This window comes from Molothrus aeneus, chromosome 2, assembly GCF_037042795.1.
Source record: "Molothrus aeneus isolate 106 chromosome 2, BPBGC_Maene_1.0, whole genome shotgun sequence".
Taxonomy (NCBI): domain Eukaryota; kingdom Metazoa; phylum Chordata; class Aves; order Passeriformes; family Icteridae; genus Molothrus; species Molothrus aeneus.
Genome location: NC_089647.1, coordinates 113,504,864 through 113,526,205, shown reverse-complemented (window position 1 = coordinate 113,526,205; position 21,342 = coordinate 113,504,864). Strand labels below are relative to the sequence as shown.

At 43.4% G+C, this 21,342-nt stretch overlaps 1 protein-coding gene across 2 annotated transcripts in view; it reads right to left on the bottom strand.

The window, feature by feature from the left end:
• DSCAM (DS cell adhesion molecule) overlaps window positions 1-21,342 on the bottom strand; it is a 472,610-nt gene that overhangs the window by 88,764 nt on the left and 362,504 nt on the right. For both annotated transcript variants that reach the window (XM_066545552.1, XM_066545553.1), the window contains exons 15-19: window positions 13,766-13,933; window positions 9,996-10,066; window positions 4,047-4,287; window positions 2,201-2,347; window positions 308-463 (exon numbers count right to left, since the gene is read on the bottom strand). In XM_066545552.1, the coding sequence (XP_066401649.1) occupies window positions 308-463; window positions 2,201-2,347; window positions 4,047-4,287; window positions 9,996-10,066; window positions 13,766-13,933 (783 nt within the window). The remainder of the gene's footprint in view (window positions 1-307; window positions 464-2,200; window positions 2,348-4,046; window positions 4,288-9,995; window positions 10,067-13,765; window positions 13,934-21,342) is intronic.

The following is a 21,342-nucleotide window of genomic DNA, read 5'->3' as shown; positions in this document are numbered from 1 at the left end:
CCTCCTTTTTAAAACCTCCTGCAGGCCCTGCAAGGCCACCCTGAGCTCAGCCCAAAGCTTCTCCTGTGCAGGTGAACAATCCCAGCTGTGCCAGCCTTTCCTCCCAGCAGAGCTGCTCCATCCCTCTGCTCATCCTGGAGCCTCCTCTGGGCTCTCTGCAGCAGCTCCAGCTCCTCCCTGGGCTGGGACACCCCAGGGCTGAGTTTTCAATCTCTGCATGCCTGAGACACGTTTTTACATAAAATATTTGCCTGAAACAAACAAACAATTCCTGGAAGTGGGAAAGGAAGGTGCTTCCACTCCTTACCATCCTCCTTAGTGCGGGTGAAAATCTGCTCGCTCCTCACTCCATCCCCAGCTCGGGTGAAAGCCAACACCTGGATGCTGTAGTTGGTGTATTTTTCCAGGCCATCCAGCTCCAGGGATGGCTGGGTAGTAGTGACATTCTTTATCTCTCCCAGCTCTATAAAATAAAATGAAATAAAAAGGAAGTGGAGTTATTGCCAAGTTCACTCTTCTTCCAGGTGTTGGTACCTGCTGTGGAAATCTTGGGTGTCCCAGAAGAGTAATGCTTCATTATTACAGAACAGCAATGAATTGTAAGGAATTACAATTAATTCCATTACGTCCTGACCTGTTCCCACTTGAAGCAGACCCATTTTTCATTTTCAAACTCTTTTTTTTTGCAATTTAAAAAAAAAATATATGATGAAGAGAATTGAAGAAATTCTACAAGTAATGAGATTTTTCATAAAGAACAGATAACAAGAAGAGATTATTGTGAAACATCCCTTAATGAAAAAAAAAAGAGAATGTTGGTTATCTTCATAAAGATTTTCTAGTTATGAGAAAGACCATTTCTCATAAGGAAAGTGAAAAAAATGTCCCCTTTATTTTAAAATATGCAGCAAGTGATGCTGCAAAGCACTTGATTGCAGCAATAGTGGCTAACAATAGATTTAAAGACAGTAAAATCAGATTTACTTGCAGAAAGATGATGCACTTCATATTATTTTTTTTTTTTTCAGCAAGCATAGAAGTACAACCCATATGGCAAAAAAGAGCTTTAAACATATTTAGGGCAGCAAATAAAGTTGAATAAATCAAGAAAATCCAGTTTTAAGCATGGCATGAGCATCATCTTTTTCATCATGTTGTGAGACATCACATAGGAGCTTAGATGTGATAATAACCACACAGGATCTGATCCAAAACTACAAGCGTCACTGCAAATATTTAATTTTATGCCCTACATATTTACATTTTTTCTGTATGCTTCTCATACATTTTTAATCTTTATTTTTAAATGAATTGGTGGTTGATTTCCAAATATTTTTGAGGCTACCATTACCAGCAGGGACAATGGGCCTCTGGGTCACATTTCCACTCTAAATTCCCTTTTCCACGCTAACAGAGACCAGGATTTGCAAAATTGCAGGTTAGAGTGAACTGTGGTTCTGCTGGATGAAGGCAAAAGAAGGGAGGCAGTTGTGAAAAATCCACAAGTAGGAATAAAGTCATGTGCATCTCAAACCTACTAATTTGTTTCATTTACAAGAAAGGACCATACATGGAATTATCATCACGCAATAAATTGCAGATTAGGAAAGCATCACGATTCTCCTTTGATCCTTTCACTCAGTCTCTGCTCTGGAGCCTATTTCCCCAGGAATTATGCTAAGAGTACAAACACACAACAGAAAAAGCTAGCATGGAAATAACAAGCTTTTCCCAGAGACATTTCCTTCTTTTGCCCTCAGCAAAAAAATTTTCCTTCTTTTTTCCTCAGGAGGGGAAATGCATCCTATGAAAAAATAAGTGATAACATATCGAGTAGGCAAAGAGATAACCAACCAAATTATAGTGAAAATCAGGTCTGGGCTGGTTTGTTCTAGATCCATGTCACCATTCTTTCAAAATAAACCCCTCAACATTCTGGACTCTGTACCTGAGGTGAAATTTGCTCAGGTTCTGTTGGGCACCATGGGAGCTTTGCAAACCCATGGTGGGAGCCTTCGCTGAGGTTCCTCCAGGCAGCTTTGCTGCTCTGTTCAGCCTCTAGGAAAACCTGCTCCCTCACAGGTAGATAAAGTTTTCTCTAAACCAAAAAGAAAAGGGAGTCAAATGCCTTCACACCAGAGAGAAAATGATATAAAGGCCACACACAGCTTTTTGCTGGTAATAGGTTGGTTTTCCTCACCTCCATCCAAGAGGTTGGCCCAGTAGATAACCCTGAATCCCTGCAGGATCCCATTCAGGGTTTCCTTTGCCAGTGTTGACCAGGAAATGGAGATGGTTTCTGGGGACGTGGCAGTGGCTTGCACATTCCCTGGAGGGCAACTGGGCACTACAAGAAGAGATTCACCATTTTAACACAATGAAAACAACTCAATATTCATCTTTTAGCTATTCTTTACTTTCCCCTCTATCCCTCCACACAATATTTAATTACCATTACATGTTTTAACAATGCAAATCCTTTATTCTTGCTACAATCCACATGTTTCTGCAAGTGCAGCTGTTTTCCCTGGAATGGCTTTTGATGTACTGTTTTCCTACTTGCTGACTTGTCTTTTAATAAGCTTTTTGTTGCTTCTTTTGAAATATAATTGTGTTCTGACACTGCAATGTGTAGATCATTCTGTAAGCAATTTAAATATTTTTTTTTTAAATTTTGCAGCCAAACTTGCACCTTGGTGGACAATTCTGCTGTCCCTTTGATTTGGTGGAGGGAGAAAAAAGTGGGCACACCTTTAAAAAAACATAGGAAAAATGGTCATAATATATTTTTGCTGATATTTTAAAAAATCAGGGAAAAATCAAACAAATCTAAGGCATTTTCTGTTGGCCATTTAGTGCCAAATCAAAACAGCAGTATTAGTAACTGGCATTGTTATTAAAGCTTGTGGCATCTTTAATTCTAGGAGGGACCCAAAATTGAGTGACAACCAAAAACATTTCCAAGAGAAGCAAGCATCTTTTTTTCTTTTTTCAAAAAAAGCTGGATTCTGAAGGGAAAAAAAAATCCCATTTATTATAATATAAAATATATGTCTGTGTAAGCATGCTGAATTTTGGGGTCTTGCAGCAGGCTAAGACTAGAAACATTTAGAGTAAAAAAAAGCTATCAGTCTCTCATGAATAGCCTGCCTCAAAATGTGTGGCTCTTGAGGATTTTAGATGTGTGCAATTCCATTTTGTCCATGCAGAAGTCAGATTCCAAGCTGGCACTGATTTCAGGACTCTGATGTTGATTTACAGTAGGTGAAAATCTGACTTGCATGGCCTTTAGGATTATTATTTGCTGTTATACTCCTCTAACATACTGAACTCTTTGTTTTGGATATGGGATCATTCTCTTTTTTCCACTAGAGGACTCCCTTTCATTGTTTGAGAAGTACTTTTTTTGCAGTTTGAAAAATAAAAAAATCTATATTGTTCCTTGGATTAGAGAGGGTGAATTTTGCCTGAAACAGCAATGATTTTTCTGTCATTGGATATCCTTGAAAAAACACACATCTCTCTTAAGATTTACAAGACAGTGCAGTACAAGAGCTCTGGTTACACAGCAGATTCATTTGAAAACAGAAGTAATCCAACAAAAAATACAATATTGCTTCACCTTTCAGAGTTTCACTTCTCAAAACTATGATGAGACCACTCTGGAGCAAGGATGAGATCACAACAGTTGCAAATATGTGAACACCAGAGCATTTGGCTTCTTAATGAAACTTTTGATCTCAGTCAACATCATTCACAGCAGGATATATCACATTAGTAGAGTTATTTTTATTTACCTGGTAAAATAAATTCACCCTTGCAATGGAAATCAGACAAGCTCATTGAGCAGGCACCTTTCTACCTAAAGACTAGTCTTTTATCATCCCTACTTTCATCATCACTAATCAAACAGGAAATGCAACAAGATAAAAAGACGAATAAATAAGAAAATAAGAATAAAAAAGAGAAAATAAAAGAATAAAATTAAGAAAAATAAGAATGAAATTAATAATATGTCCCATGAGAGTTCTTTGCCAAGGACCCACCGTCTTCAAGAGTTGTGGTGATGATTTCCTGAGAAGAAGGTCCAATCCCAGCCCGGTTACAGGCCTGTACCACCATGCCATACTGGGTGAATTTTTTCAGGTTATTCAGGGTATAAACCTCACTGTCCCCCGTGGTGTCAATGCTGATGATGTTGAACTGGAAATTTCCCCCCGCGCTGTACTCCCGATATCCTATCTGGTACCCACGGATGATTCCATTCTGCAAGTGCTTCTTTGGAGCCTGAACAGAAAATGGAAAGTTACACATTAATTCACATATCCAAAGCCAAGTTGTTTCCCCTAAACTCATTGGAAAAAAAAAAAAAATTTAACTTTTTTTTTTTTTTCTTACTGAATGCAAGTAAATTTGTAGGTAACAATTACGAAATATGTCCTGTACCACCATGCCATACTGAGTGAATTTTTTCAGGTTATTCAGGGTAAAAACCTCACCGTCCCCTGTGGTGTAAATGCTGATGATGTTGAACTAACTGGAAATTTCCCCCTGCACTGTATTCCCAATATCCTATCTGGTACCCATGGATGATTCCATTCTGCAAGTGCTTCTTTGGAGCCTGAACAGAAAATGGAAAGTTACACATTAATTGCACATATCCAAAGCCAAGTTGTTTCCCCTAAACTCACTGAAAAAAAAAAAAAAATTAACTATTTTTTTCCTACTGAATGCAAGTCAATTTGTAGGCAACAATTCAGAAATACTTCCTGCACATGAAACAGCAACTTTTTTTGATCTAAATTTCAGGTGTGTCTTTTTCAAATCTGTGCTCAAAGACCTTTAAATGGTTCATGCACAGAAAAATCCAATAAGGAGACACTTTTGAGTGTGAATTTACACTGTTTTTTCTCTTTTCAGGTGAATCAATCCAAGCTGATTTGATAGGGGTATATTTGCATTCCAGGTCACCATTCACTACTAATTGTTTTTGCCAGGAGCCCCCACCATTCACTGAACCTTTAGGAAAGAATTTATTGATCTGTGCAAGGCAGTCACAGGAGTTTATTCAGTCCCAGGCATTAGGAAAATTGTATTCTGTGCTTTGAAATATGCTTCTGCTCATTCAGTGTGTAGTGTGGAAAGATGATTAGATAATGAGTGCTGAAGGCAACAATGATTTGGGAAGCAGGGATTTGCATACTGAATAGCTGCAATGTATCTGGCATTCAGGGATATGGACAGCACAAAATGCTTGGCCATAATTATGTGCCACATTTCTCAGAGCAAGGTCCCCTGCTCCTGACTAGTGGAGATCATTTGTGTGCTCTGCAATATAAAATGTGATCTAGTGCAAAGCAGAGATTTTCAGCTCAGGGAAAAAGCCTGTCATTGACAGCAATACCCACAAAAATTATATTTAAATAGTAATGGACTAATTTCCTTATATGATGATGTTCCTGCCTGATCTTCTATCTACACAAGGCATAATCAGTATATATATTAAATATTAAGTATATATATTTTTTATGCATTTTAAGGCACAGTTTTGTAATGAAGGAGTAAAAAAATCTCTTTGCAATCCTCCAAACCTCTTTCAAACTCCCAACAGATGCCCTCAAGCTCATCTGTCCCACAAAAAAGGTCTTTGTGCTGCAGTTTATCAGCAACGGGTTGGACTGGCAGAGGCAGCCACTTCTGTTGCCTCTATATCCCATTAAATCTCCTGGGGAACAGATTCTCAAAAAAACGACTCATTTGTGCCACAGGACCTGCCTGTTGTGGGGAGTTTATGGTGCACTGGAGATGATAAAACCAGGGTGAGGTTTGCCTTTCATCCACTACCATCAAAACCATTGCTCTGCAATCCCCTCTCAAATTTGAAATGTGTGCCACTGTATGCAACTGATTGACTGAATAATCTGTTCATATGGGTTTTTTCTACCTCTTTTCATGAGAAACAGACTCAGAACTTGAAGTGATGATGTAATTTCAATTCCCACTGTATCACTTTGATAGGATTTAGTTGATCAAATCAGCAGATTCAGACCTTGAGATCCTTGTAAGTCACATGGCAGGGATAAGGATTGTGTTTTGGGAATCCAAGAGAATAATTGTGTCCTGTTTGAATATTTCTCAGGGTTTTTTGATCAAAAACTCCCCCAGCTGTTTTAGAAGCATACAGGTCATTTTATTACCAGAGCCCTTTGTAAGTGCATTGCCTATTCTGGACAATTCCATGGCTTTGTGATCTTTGAATGTTTGCAGAAAGAGGAACCTTTAAGCTGGGGGTGGAAACTAAGGTCAGATTTTTGTTGTTTGAGTTCAGATAAATTCATAGAATCACTGAATGGTTTGGGTTGGAAGGGACCTCAAAGCCCATCCAGTGCCACCCCTGCCATGGCAGGGACACCTCCCACTGTCCCAGGCTGCTCCAGCCCCAGTGTCCAGCCTGGCCTTGGGCACTGCCAGGGATCCAGGGCTGGAATTCCATCCCAGCCCCTGCCCACCCTGCCAGGGAACAATTCCTCATTGCCAAGATCCCACCCAGCCCTGCCCTCTGGCACTGGCAGCCATTCCCTGGGTGCTGTCCCTGCATGCCCTGGAAATTGTCTCTCTCCAGCTTTCCTGGGGCTCCTGCAGGCCCTGCAAGGCCACCCTGAGCTCAGCCCAAAGCTTCTCCTGTGCAGGTGAACAATCCCAGCTGTGCCAGCCTTTCCTCCCAGCAGAGCTGCTCCAGCCCTCTGCTCATCCTGACTGACAACAAATTCACTTCCACACAAACAGGTTGAACAAAGCAGCCACAGCAGCTTCTTCATTGGGAATTCTATAATTGTACTTTCTCCCTTTAAATTGGAATAAAATGACAAACTTTGAAATTTTCATTAACTTCTTCATAATTGTTTTAAGTCAAGAGATTTTTTTTTTCTTTAAATAAAATATTAAAATTTTACTTTTTTTTTTCACCCCACTTGGAAACATTATACAATATAAAACAAACTCCAAGTCACTTCAGGACAAAACATTGAAATGTTCTGCTTCACAGAAATTCCAATGTTCCTTGTTACCATGACCTGAAAACTTCATTTTTGAGTTGACTTTTTGCACACATGACTCATTTGATAAATATTCCTTCTGGTGTATAGACACATTTTTGGTAGAAAATTGAGTGAAACAACTTAGTGTTCTTGGTGAAAACTATTGTGAACCTTGTCAGTAGCCATAGAACATTATGAAAAATGAGTTTCAGTCCATACACTTTCAGCTTTTCCCACAGAATTCAATATTTTAAAACAGGGTATCAATGACTTTCATAAAGTATGACATTCTATAGTTTTGTGTGTGTGTAAATAGGAATAAAGAGGAAAAGGAACATTCCCGGTGTCTAAATTTAATGGGTTAATTTACCTAATGTAAAGTACTACATAAAAAAAAGAATATTTTTATGCTCTTTTCTAAATGAGTATTCCTCTTTAATTCTCATTATCTCTGCACCAGTTTAAACTACCAAAAAGTGCTGAGTTTTATTTATCAGCTCAGTCTGAAACCCAAAATCTTATGTGGACACAGAGATACTGGATTAAACAAATCACAGACCAACAACTTTGCTTGACTGGGATTTTCTAAGAGTGGACTGAGACAAAACTTTAAATGAAGATTTACAGCTGCAGCAAGCTGCAGAAATGGGATTTAATACAAAATGAAATATAATCAATGTGGTATTCCCTGCTCCTTTTGCTGTTATTGACACTGTGTTTTAATAAAGTTTGCCAGCTTTAAATATAACCCTGGTTTTCACCACAATCCTATTTGTTCCATGGCATCATAGCCTTTCATGGCTAAAGCTCCACATGCCTCCAAAATAAAAACTACCAAGGTCAGGCTCTTTTCTTGTGTTTTGGCTTCCATGACAACATAGGACTGATCTCTTCTTTATTCTTAATTACATTTTATTAGACACTGAAGAAGTGCCTTCTGCACAGCACTGCAGAGACCTACTCAAAAGTTAGGATTCAACATGGAACCAAATTGGATTATGTATGTAGGACCATCTTAAAGTTCTTTTTTGAGTAATGAACCAAAACTGCTCTGACCTGGAGAAAACTGCAATAAGTCAAGGAAACTAAAGTGGCTCGCTCCTGGTTTGGGACTTAGTAGGGAAGATTTTTTAATCAGCTTAGAAATTGTCATTCAGGAAATAACTCTTCCAGTAAAGGTAGGACTACATATGCTCTAACTCTGCCCAGGGACTTCACCTTAAGCTCATTCCAAATTGTGAAAATCCATCTCTCCCTTCAGCTCATGAGACCAGGCTAATGAAGTATGTATTCAATATATAACTCATTTCTGTGAAAATCTTGTTATATTAGGTACTGAACTTTGCTTGACAAGAATCCTCAAATCAAATTCCGAACACAATCTTGAGAACACAACCCCAGCACCTCATTTGATATCCTTCAATATCAGACAACACCCAGAGCCCAGGACACACTCAGTTTTACTTGAAGTGTCCTTGAAGTACAAATTGAACTATATTTTAGGCCGTTACTGAAATGTAGGGGTGGGAATTCTGTTTGTCCTGTAGCTGCTTGTTCACATCTGCATCTATCAAATTTAATGGCAGAACTTCACAAACAGCAGCTATGAATTCCAGCAATGAGCCAGTGGTGCCCATCTTCTCTTGCTGCTTTTAAAAACATCCCCCAAAGTGAACTTTCTGAAAAAGCAAACAAAGCCTTTCAACCTGCCTCTCCATAAATCCATAAAAGCAAATTCAGGTGTAGAAGCTTGAGGATTACAGTTGACTTGATCAGATAGTCACAGCTCTTAAGTGGTTTTAAAAAGGAAAAAAAACTATTAAGAATTTATTTCAGTTGTTGAGAATCACTGTGCACCCCTGCATGGCTTCAAAACTACTCCCTTTGCTCTACTGACTGTGTGCTGGATTTAAATCCATGTCTTTAAATTCATTCTTGTGTTTCACTCCAGGTAAATCTGTGACCACACAGCTTTTGGTTTTGGAAAGCATTTGGTGAAAAGCAACACTGCTATAAATTTAAGATGTGGATAAGATCCAAACATCAGCATTGCAGATTCAGAAAAGGGTTCTGAACCTGCCTTTTAACTAAATGGCTTAAACCTACAATATATTCATTACTGTGCAATAAATAACCAATCACCCATGGTTATTTGGTTAATAAGTAGAACCTCATTGCTCCCGACCTTATGAATAATCCATATAAAAGGACAAAATCCACATCACCCACATTTGCAGGAGTAATTAACATCCATATAGAAATTAATCATTATTATTATTATTATTATGCCACTTCAGCTCTTAACATTACATATTTAATTCCATGTATTTACAATTACAGAACTGTAAATACATGGAATTATCAAAACAACATACAAGCAGTATATCTCACAACACCATGTAAAACATGGTTTAAGTACCTCTGGTATCATACCAAAGCATTCAAAACTTTCTTTTATTGGCAAAATAGTGGGAAAAACCCAGAAAAATTGAGTCACACAACATGCCAGATCTTTTAATTATACCAGCTGATGATATTTTTGTATTAATTACTCTTCATCAGTTCTCATGGACTATAATGAGACTCTCTATGCAGCAAAAATCTGTCCCAAAGTCTATTGCAATGGGAAGAAGATCCCATTGGTTCCAGTGGTTTCTGGGAAAGTTTTGCCCAGAGCCACAGTGAAATTTTGTGAGTGTTCATTTCCTAAACATGTGGCCTTATCTCTGAAATCAGAAAGAAGAAGGAAATGCAAGCAGCTGCTACTTTTACTCTCCAGTGGAAGGCTTTCTTTGCACGGTGCTCCCTTCAGTGGCAAATATTATAAGATACCTTGGCAAAGGCATCTGGAATGTCTCTCCTAAATGAAACCACCAAGGCACAGTTGTTACAAAACTCCCCTGAAAGCATCCAAATACTGACAGAGCCTATCTGATCCATGGATGTGTGAGTATTTACCTTCCAGGTGACTCTGATGCTCTGGGAAGATATGGGCTCAAGCTGCACATCCTGAGGTGGACCATCAGGGGCTGGAAAGAGAAGGAAAATGCATCAAAAGTGGCCCTCACAGGCCAAGGAATTCAACATTTTACAGAAAATTCAGCATTTCACCACCTTTACACCCCAGCATCATGGAGGCTGGAGTCAGTGCCACATGGAAAACTTCACCAAACAAAAGCAGGGCCGGGAATCTTCTGCATTCAGATGTCATCTCTGGCTAACAGCAAAATACATGGGCCAAAACATATCAAGCTGGTAAATGAAATTAATAGAGTAAAATGAATAATAATGGTTTTCTTGGCTAGAGATACTCTCACAGTGACATTTCTGCATATCTGGAGATAGGCAAGAAGAATTCTCAGCAGTCACAACCCTGTGGGTGATGGAAAAGCAGCAGAGTTCACTCAAAGCAGGTGAGCCAGAAGCTCCTAATCCAGACAGAAAAGCAGCAGAACCCCTTTAAAGCAAGTGAGCCAGGAGTTCCTAATCCTGCTTTCAACTTGTTGCAAATTTTCCAGTGGGATCTCCTTTGTTCATTGGAAACTGAGCATGTTCAGTCCAATATCAGATATTTTACACAAAATCCTTCACATTTTACACTCTCCCCCTCCCCAGTAAGAGTTCCAGGCTGGAAATCAGACAAAAAAATAACTTCTAGGTGGGAAAACCTTCTTTCAACTCCTGCCTGAGCCAGGGAAACTTTCATGGACCATCAACATGGTTCTAAAGGTGTGTAGGAGGCTTTAAATGTGAATGAAAAAAGAAGAAACCTCCTTGTCAGCTGGGCAGCTACAAAGCAGATCAGGATCAGCTGGGATTGAACAGAGATGTGCAGTAAATTGCTTGCTCAGTGAGGTAAATCACTGCAAAGGAAAGATCTGAGGAGAGGGATGGAGCCACCTTGAGCTGCTGCAGAGGGTTCCCTTGATGCAGAATACATCCTCAGTGAAAGGTATTAAATTAAGTTTAATAGCAACTCAAAGGAAGGAAAGCAATGAAAAGGGTGAGATGGGGCTGTTAGAGGTGGAGCAGCAATAAATGACAGCTGTGGTGAAAGGAACCAGAACATTTTGCTTTAACTGATGAAAGCAGAGACGCAGAATACAGCTTTTAATATGTTTAAGTTATTAAATATGCCCTATTCTCTGCCATTTCTGACTGTCCTTCATATGGGAAATTTCCAAAGCTTGAAAGAACTTTATTTTCATTCTTCTTGCATTAATACAAAGGAAGGGGAAGAGGAAAAAGTCCACTGGCAAAAACGAGATCTCTATGAATTTTTTGAAGCCTGACCTTGATTCTGTCCTCCTGTTGAAAAAATGAAAGCCACTCCTCTGGGGTACCTTATAATGTAGTGGAATTTGAGCCAAGCATTTGATCCTAAAAATGGGGTTTAAAATCTGCCCCTAAAAAACCTGACTTTTCCTCAAAAGACCCCAATATTTTTTATTTTTTTTTCACAGACCTGAATAGTTAAGTGCTCCCAGCACACCATAGGGAAATGTTAAATAAGAAGTCATTTGTTTTACATACTTAATGTCATACAGAGTTTGTGGCAAGGACATAAAGAAAACCCAGATATCCCCATTTCCTCTATGGATTTCAGTATTAGGCAATGGCCATAATGCTTTTTTTTTTCTCTGACAGGCATTGCAGCAAGTGTGTACTGGCATCTATTTTCCAACACATGAGCTAATTGGGGTTGTATGGAAATAAAGATGTGGTCTGCAAGCTTTGAAGTTGTTCCATCCTTACCTATCTTTTTGCCACAGAGACCTTTTACAGGTTTCTTTTTAATAGAGATATTTCTTTGCAATATGTGATACAGAATCTGCCCCCCTTTCCAAGTTGCTTGGTTTTTATCTTGTATTTCTTGGACCTTTATTTTGCTCCCTGCTCATTAACTTGTCTCTCATCCCCTGCACCCATGCTGTTCCCCACTGCCTGCTGTAAAAGCAGGGAACAGAAGTAAACAGCGATCAAAAAAAAAAAAAAAAATTGATGTACCTACAGTTTGTGCATCCCCTGAAATAAAAACCCAGGAGAAAAACATCACAAACTCTGCCTAAGCCTGACCTCCTCCCTCCCAGTCCTTCCCTAGGTAGATCAGTGACTTTTGAATACAGTTCCACACTGCTGGTCTTTTTCTACCAACGAACAGCTCCTCAAAAAGACAGCCACAAAAGGATCATTTATTCTGAAGCCTGGTTACAAAGAACTGAATAAAATGTGATGTTAAGGCTCCACCCTGCTCATGGGGAAGCTGGTTTTTTATTCCAAGGGCAGCTGCTGATCCTGACAACTTAATTACCAGTCAGGAAAAACTTGGCAAGTAAAAACCATTCCAAGCATGGGTGAATAAGAGAGCAGATCCAAGAGCCAGCCCTCTATTTTGCACAGGGAAGGATGGGCATTTTGGGGTTATAGATGACTCTGGCTGGAAGAATGCATAGTGTCTTTTCTCTAGTGATTTCACATTTTCTTTGCACAAAGGAAGAGAAAATTTCTGATCAAAAAATAAGTCTTTTTCAAAAAACTTATTCACTGTTAAATCTATTCACTGCATGCTTTTCTTCTGCTGGAATGATAAAAGAAATGCAACTTATGTTGTCTCCAGCTTATTCTGCTTTCCACTGTGAGCCCTTGTGTGCTGTTCCTACTCACAAAGTCCCTCAGAACCAAAACCATGTTGTCCTGTGGGCAAGGACTGTGTTTTTGCTGTAGGAAATTCCCAGAGAAATTAAGTGGGAATTACACAGTTGTGTTCATAGGAGGTGAACTAAAAATCAGTCTCTGGGTGGTCAAATCCAAGACCAACATAAATCTTGAAAGAGAAAGGGAATTTCCACTGCTGGGACACTGTCACCACATGTTGTCATCTCTAAATCCCCAAAGAAGCAAGCAGTGCTGACTTAGCATAAGGTAAAGGAAGGCAGAAATTTGCTGTACACGAGAGTGGCTCCAACCACCAAAGGGAAAATGCCCACACAGTACTCCTGGTGCTGATGCAGGAGAATAAAAGATTAAAGGTAAAAACAAAGATCAGACTTGATGACCTTGGAGGTCTTTTCCAACTTAAATGGTTCTGTGACTCTGTAATACAACAGAACAAAGATCAGGGGGATGACACTAACAAGTGACAGCCAAGAGACTTAAATAGAGACCAGAAAAATAAATGGTGGGAAGGTTGAGTGAGGTAATATTCATATGAAGGTTGGGTTGAGTGAGGGAATATTCAAATGAAGAGTTGATTCATGTGGATCAACATTCTCAAAAGGGATATTCATATGAAGGTTGGATTGAGTGAGGGAATATTCAAATGAAGAGTTGATTCATGTGGATCAACATTCTCAAAAGGGAGAAATTTAAATTAGTTACCTACATTAATATCTAAACATGTAAGGAAAGCCACAATACCCACGGGGGAGGCACCACCACTAAACCCAGGATGTTGCTGGTTGAGTTGCCTCACTGTAGATACAGGTATGTTATTCCCAACACCACAAGCTGAAAATTTGGAGCACAATGTCTTCTTTGACCACTAGATGCCACTGAACAGCTTTAATTACAGCCGTGCACAATGAAGTTGCAAAACTCACGATGTTCCCTGGGAATAACTCAGTATTTTGATACAGCTGCAGCGTATAAACAGCATTTCATGCAATGATTCCTGACATCAAAGAGAGATGATTCCCACAGGATTTAGAGGTTGCAAAGCCAGGTCATACCTGCTTCATCAGTGGTGATGGTGAGCTCGTTGCTGGCCTCGCTCTTGCCGATGCGGTTCTTGGCGTACATGCGGATGTTGTAGGTGGAGGACGGGTGCAGGTCGATGATGGTGGCTTGGTTTAGCTGAGGGGAAACATCTCTGGTTCTCTGGACAGAATCCCAAGAGTCTGTTTGATAAGAAATATCAATAGAAACAGACAAATAAATGGTGGTGTTAATGTGGGTAATACATTAAACTGTTTCATGCCACTGCTGCGTTAATCCAGAACACACATTTTGCTCCAAGCAAATCCAGTGATCCCTCCCCTTCCTTGACATTCCCAACATTGCCAGCAGCATTCCCAACTGCTCCAAGAGTGCTGCTGAGAACAATGGGATCTTAGCTCTGGGGTCATCAGCAAATCCACATAAATAGCTCCTCTTAGATGAGGTGCTGAGAGCAGAAAAGATTCCCCAGTTTTTTTAGGCATTGGAACGACTGCTCAAAAATGTGAGTTGCTGCCCCAAAGGGATCTTCACTCAGTGAGAATGTTGGTTGTGTTAAACAGAAAAAAAAAAAAGGGAGGGGAGTTAATAAACAGGAATAGCCCATGGGAGACCTCACTGCTCTCCACAGCTCCCTGACAGGAGGGTGCAGCCAGGTGGGGACTGGGCTGTTTTCCTCACCAACAAATGACAGCATGAGGGAACACAGGCTCAGCCTGGGCCAGGGGATGGTCAGCTTGGATATCAGCAGGAATTTCTTCATGGAAAAGGTAGTTAAGCATTGGAAGCAGCTGCCCAAGGTAGTGGTAGAGCCCCCATCCGTGGAGGTATCCAAGAAAGGCCTGGGCATGGCACTCAGTGCTCTGGGCTGGGTGACAAGATGGGCATTGGGCACGGTTTGGACTTGATGTGCTGGGGGATCTTTTCTACCATCAGGGATTCTGTAATTCTCTGAAAGTTATCCCAGAAAAAAAAAATCAGTCCTGGAGAAACACCCTGCAAAATAGAAATGCCAAGACCAAACTCCTGCCACAGCTACTCAGCACTGACCCTGGGGGAAACAGCCTGATTGAAACACAAAGTCAGCCAGAATTCACCCCTATGACACCAAACCTTAGCATCAAGTCCTAGGAAACATTCATCTAACTCAGGGCAAGCCTGAAATCTCCTTCCGAGAGCCTTTGGAGTTTTGTTAATTAATCCAAGTTCTACTCCCCTGTTGGTTGTGTTCCATATATGGTATTTTCTCTAGAATGTTCCACCCCAAGACTATATATTGTTACCACTCGCATGTTTCTGGTTTTTGGAGCTTGTCCCTATGCTGTGTTGGGTTCCTGGGCTTTACTTTTCACATGGTTGTTTCACATACAACCCTGATTAGGAGGCAAATGAGACCATGGGAAGGCAACAGACAGATTTTATTCAACAACACAGATTTTATTTCTCAAGAATGTGAGAAAGGAGAGAGAAAGAAAGAGGAAACACCTGTCAGAGAGATAGAGAGAGACACAGAGGAGGAGATAATCAGCTGGAACTACATGAGCTGTAAGGTCCCTGCCAGCCCCAAGCGCTGTGTCGTGGAGGAGTTGTACGGACTCCAGAAGTGACTCCACAGCTGCTTTCTGCTGAGCAGCCCTGGGCAGGGACAGGGGAGCAGAGGGGGCAAGGCTTCAGCCACAGGCTCAGCGGCAAGATCCTTGTGCTGGATGTTCTGTGTGCAAACCGTTATGAGTAAAAAAAGGTTACCCGTTTTTTTTTAAAAGTTGCAGAATGAACAAGTTGGACCAGTTGCTGCCAGGGTGGAGTTCTAACTGTTTGTTATTGTAATCACTGGTGGTTTTCATTAACTACCTGTCCTTGAAGGTTAAGAATTCCTCCTTTGTCAGCACCACCCTGCCTGCTGCCAAGTGGATGACCCTTCTCGGACAGTGAAAGGAGGGGACATTGGAGGACATGCAAAATAACTTTGGAGCCAGCATGCCACCCCACCAAACTTACCAAAAGACCCCAAAAACAACGAGCCAACACGAAATTAAGAGATCAAAGTGATGTCTGGACGTGAGAAACAAAGTACAGAGTCTGCAGAGACACTGAGACCCTTTGTTACCCCTCGCCCTAAGCAAAGACCTCAGCTGGAGCCAGGACCTGGGGACGGCAAACCCAAAGGTGGTAACACGGGGTACATCCCCACTGCTCTTGTGAGGACAGGACCCCCAGCTCTGCCCCTTAAGGGACAAAGCTGCACATTCCTCCTCCTCCAAGCCATGCGACGATGGCGAGACCGTGGACCCGTTGAGCCTCCCAGCCTTGAGCTGATCACTTTTAATAAAGGCATTAAAAAGGAGAAAAGATCTCCTTCCCTGCTGCTCCCTGGTGGCAGCAGAGGCAGCGCCTGCCCTGCCCAGCGCCTCTCCTGCCCCACAGAGTCTCACAGAGGCTGAGCTGGCAGCTGCTGCCCCAACCAGAGCTGATGAGAAGGAAGAGCCCCCCAAGACTCTCGCTCTGGAGGAGGTAAAGGCAGCAGCTCCTCTCTTCAGGGAGGATCTGCCATCACCAGGGACACAGAGCTCATCCAGTGTCCCCTCCGACACCCGGACCAGTAGCCAGGCTTCACTGTGCCAGGATCAGAACATCACTGAGGAAATCCTGATCCAGGAACTGACAAACATCTACAAACTGATGGAGAAGCTGGAGGGAGAGTATGCCGTCCAAAAACAGATGGGTGTACAAGAAACCCAGCGCAGCTCTCCCAGCCCCATTGGCACAGAGGTGGCAACAGAGGCAGTGCCTGCCCTGCCCGGTGCCTCCTGTGTCACAGGCATTCCTACAGAGTCTAAGCCAGCAGCTGCTGTACCTGATGGATGTGAGGAGAAGGAAGAGCTGCCCAAGCCTCTCACTCCTGAGGAGGGAAAGGCACAGCTCCTGACTGCTCACATGCTGCTCCTGTTGGGACAGCTTTTGGTCACTAATAGCTGGCCACTGGCACAGCTCTTGGGCTCTGGCAGCTAGTCCTTGTGACAGCTCCTTGTCACTGCTCTCTCTCACTTGGGACAATTCTGATTCTCTGCTGTCTTTCCATTGGGACGTGTGGGAGCACACATCTTGTTCCCATGGTGAGAGTTCTTCATCCCTCTCACCTTTCCTCTGGGAAAGCTCTGGGACACTGTCCCATCAAGAGATGGGGTAGTGCACATCACACAGTGAGAGGTCTTGGTATCTCTCACCTTCCCTCTGATCTGGCTCTTGCATATCGTCCCACTGGAAATCCTCTGAGACACTCACATCTCTCTGTAAGCACAGCTCATGGGATCTCTCGTCTTCTTCCCATCCCAACTCCTGCTGCTCACTCCCATCTATTTCCCATTGGGATATCTCTTGGGCTGTGACACATTATTCCCATTTGCACACCTCTTGGTATAGCTCACCGTCTTCCTCCCACTGGTACAGCTCCTGGACTGTGACAGTTTCTCTCCATTCATAGAGCTCTTCATGTGTCTCATTGCTCTACTGGGAAACCTTTTGAACTCGCACACATACCTGGCATTGGTACAGCTCTCGGCTCCTCCTGCCTCCCCAACAGGAAATTTCTTGGTCTGTCAGTACTTGCAGTTGGTTCCTGTCTCTCCCTGGCACGTCTTCGGGCTGGGAAAGCTCCTTGTCACTGTCACCTTCCAACTGGGAAAACTTGCGGTCCATGTCTGCAAAGGCCCCTCTCCTCCCCCTCAGTCTGTGACAGTGGCAGGACTGACCTGCTCACTGCCCCCGGCCACTGCCTGCCGTGGGCTTCCAGCCAGCTGGGCAAGGGGCTGGGGACTGGGAGTTGGAGTTGCCTTTGTCCTCGTCGTTATCTTTTGCTATCGGCCTCGTCCTTGTCTGTCGCCATCATCGTTTATTGCTATTGGCATCCAGCGCAGACACAGGGAGCTGCTTCCTGCACAGAGAGCGGCTCTCCTGCAACTGGTCTCTGCACTCCTTAGAGAGCTGGTGAACTCGGCTCCTGCTGGCTTTGTCCCAGCTGGGACATGAGGAGGGCACGGGAAGGACTCGAGTTTCTCGGCAAAGGCTCGAGTTTCTCATCCCCTTCCTCACACCCCTGCCGGTTCCCGGTGTTCTGGCGCTGCCACCCGGTGGCCATCGCTGGTACCGCACCAGCCCCGCGCCCGGCCGGAACCCCCGGGGATGCCGGCAAAGATTTTGGGAACCCCCAACTCTGCGAAAGCATCGGGGACCCGGGTGTGGCCCCCTCACACCAGAGCATAAGAAAGTGCAATTAAACAGTTCTGTTTAAAGTTTGTCCCTAAGACTGCCCTAATGACATAAAAAATTGAAAAGGAGGGCGAGAGAGGCACAAATGAGGGCCCCAAATCCCCGTTCCTGTCTCCGGAGCTCTTTGCACAGCTCCGATGGAAAGGTCTGCAGGCTGCACAGGACTGCTTTCCATGAAGGGCCAGGTCTGAGTGCCACAGGTACATGTCTGTATAGACAGGTGATGTCTCTAAGTACCAAAACATCCTGAAACACCAAGTTCTGATCACACAAGTATTCATAATCACACAATAAATACATCCAGAGATGGTGATTCTACCACCTCCCTGGGAAGAGCATTCCAGTACTTTATTATTCTTTCAGTGAAAAATTTCTTCCTAATGTCCAACCTCTACCTTCCCTGATGTAGCTGGAGGCTGTGTCCTCTGGTTCTGTCAGTGCTGCCTGGTGGAAGAGACCAACCCCACCTGTCTGCAGCCTCTCTTCAGGAAGGTGTAGAGAGCAGTAAGGTCACCTCTAAGCCTTCTCTTCTCCAGGCTAAACAGCCCCAGCTCCTTCAAACATTCCTCACAGGGCTTGTGTTCCAAGCCCCTCACCAGCCCTGTTGCCTCCTCTGGATGTGCTCAAGCATCTCCACATCTTTCCTCAACTGAGGGCCCAGAACTGGGCACAGCACTCAAGGTACAGCCTCACCAGTGCCCAGTGCAGGGGAAGGATGACCTCCCTGCTCCTGCTGGCCACACAATTCCCAATGCAGGCCAGGATGCCATTGGCCTTCTTGGCCACCAAGGCTCACTGCCAGCTCATATTCAGCCGGCTGTCGACCAGCACCCCCAGGTCCCTTCTCGCCTGAACACTGTCCAGCCACACCGCCCCCAGCTTGTAACTTTGTAGGGGATTTTTGTGGCCAACATGTAGAACTCAGCACTTAGACTTATTAAATGTTGAGAGTTTTTTGCAGACTGAGGAGTTCTTGCAAGACCATGGCAATATTCAGCCGATGCACAATCCAGCCTGCTTGTAGTAATGGACAATGGACACATTCACAAACGTCGCAGTGCCTCTCTGAGAGTGTGCTCATGTCGGGTTCGGCTGTCTGTCTCTGCCCCGACACGGGTAGGGTGGTTCTTGGGTGGCACGCGTTTTAAAGGACGAGTCTGGACTCTTCAGCTTTTCGGTCTTCGGGTTGTTTATTATTTCTTATCTACAAAATTTTCTGTCTGCCCAACAGAGGTCTGATCTGCAAGCAGTCACAGGCACTCTCTGACCACCCACGGGGCGGTCATGTCTTTTTATACTAATATCTACGTACATAATATTTACCTTTATTTCCCAATGCTTTTCATCCATGTTGGCAAGTGCACCTTCACCATAAACCAATCCCCAAATGCCAACATCACCACAGGAGATGGAGGACAAGAAGAAGGAAGAAGAAGGACAAGACACGCCCTGATCCCTCCATCTTGTCTCCATAACCCCCTGTACCCAAAAACCTTAAAGTCTATATTTCACCTTCTAAATGTGTCTCTTTACACCTTTTACTCTAAAGTGATTCTCTTGTCCTCAAACTCTTGTTATTTCTGTGGATGGATCAAAATCAAGCCACCAGACACTTCTGCCAACATTCCAGGATTTTCGAGACCCCCAAGGGTTCTCCTGGCATCTCTGGACATCAGGAATGATGTGCTGAGATCCCACATGCTCAGAGTCACCCCGGCTTGCTCTGGCACTGCAGGCAGTGCGGGACACTCTGCCGTTCCTTGGGGGGTCGGGAGAGTGGCTAAGGCTGTCACCTTTTACATGAGCCACTAGCACGACGTCGGTAGAAAAAGGAGAGGGGACTCCAGTTGGGGGTAAAATCCAGGTTTATTCCAGAGCTCTGAAGTGATTCCTAACCCAGGCAGACCAGCCAGCTGAAGACAACCCAGAATGAGGTCTGCAGGGTTTTATAAAGAGGGGTGGTAAACTAGGGAGGGGTTTGCCTGCCTGCCAATGGGGACACAGGAGGACGTGGGGATCAGGGAAATGGGCAGGTAGGGGACCAATAAGGGCCACCCGAGGGAGGGGCCCCGGTGCCTGAACCTATCACTCAATGGCCTCGGTAGAAGTTTCTAGAGGGATGGGATGGGCTGTCTAGTGAAGGACAGGACACCAGGGAGGGGTTAAGGGAAGGGTTCAGCCACTTTTGGGGAACAGGGGGAGGGGGTAGGGAGATTGACATTAAAAGGACAGGAGGAGGCAGCAGGGGCAGAACCATTCTAACAGGGGGGAACTGGGATAAACCAAAGTACAACTTAATGCAACTAAAACATATAATAACACAACACACAAACAATGAATAATGGACATATTCAGAAATGGGGTCGATATATCCTTGAAAAAGATACAAGAAGAAGAGTCATCAGGACTCAGCAAGTTTGTCAGCAAGCTTGGGAAAGTGAGAAAAAAGTGAGCCATGGGTGGACCAGATGACCACAGCAAGATGCGTGAAAAATTTGGTGATCCAATCAGCATTCTATTTTAGACGTGTGAACAGCTAGGATTAACCAATCATGTATTAGCTAGAGACGTCTGGACAGTAGAGATTTCTTATAAATATAGTCTTTTTAGGGATAATAAATTTGGGCTTCACTGGATCATACTGGTTATGGTGTGATGTCCCTAAACCTCCACACCCCACGTTTAAACTTCATGCTGTTGGACTCTGCCCATCCATCCACCAGATCTAAGTCTCTCTGCAGAGCCCTCCTTCCTTCCAAGAGATCAACACAAGCTCCCAGCTTAGTGTCATCTGCCAATTTACTAATGAAGGACTCCATGCCCTCATCCATGTCCTCTATGAAAATAACTAGAACTGGTCCCAGTACAGACCCCTGAGGGACACCACTGGTGACTGGCTGCCAGCTGGATGCAGCACCGTTCACCATCACTCCTTGGGCCATCCATCCAGCCATTCCTATGACTATTCTTGTTATATGTATTTTTAAATAATTCTTCTCCTCTCTGTCTTCTTAGTCTTCATCTTTGTGGTCTTCATCTGCTTTGTCATCGTCTTCATTGTCTTCATCTTCTTTGTCTTGGGGTGGATTATGCTGAGATTCCGTTCCAGGAGCCTCTGCTTTGTGCCCAAGAAATGGTTGCTGCACCTTCCAGGCCCGGGGCCGGGTGTGTGTGGGGCGGGGAAGGGGGGAGCTTTGGGCTCTTTGCCTGGCCATTTTCCAAGCCTCACTGCCCAGGCATTTGTGGCTCTGCACAATTCTGTTTTGCTGGGCTTGCTTGGCTTTGTTGGCCCATCCAAAAGCTTTTCCCTTCCCTGCCTTGGAGG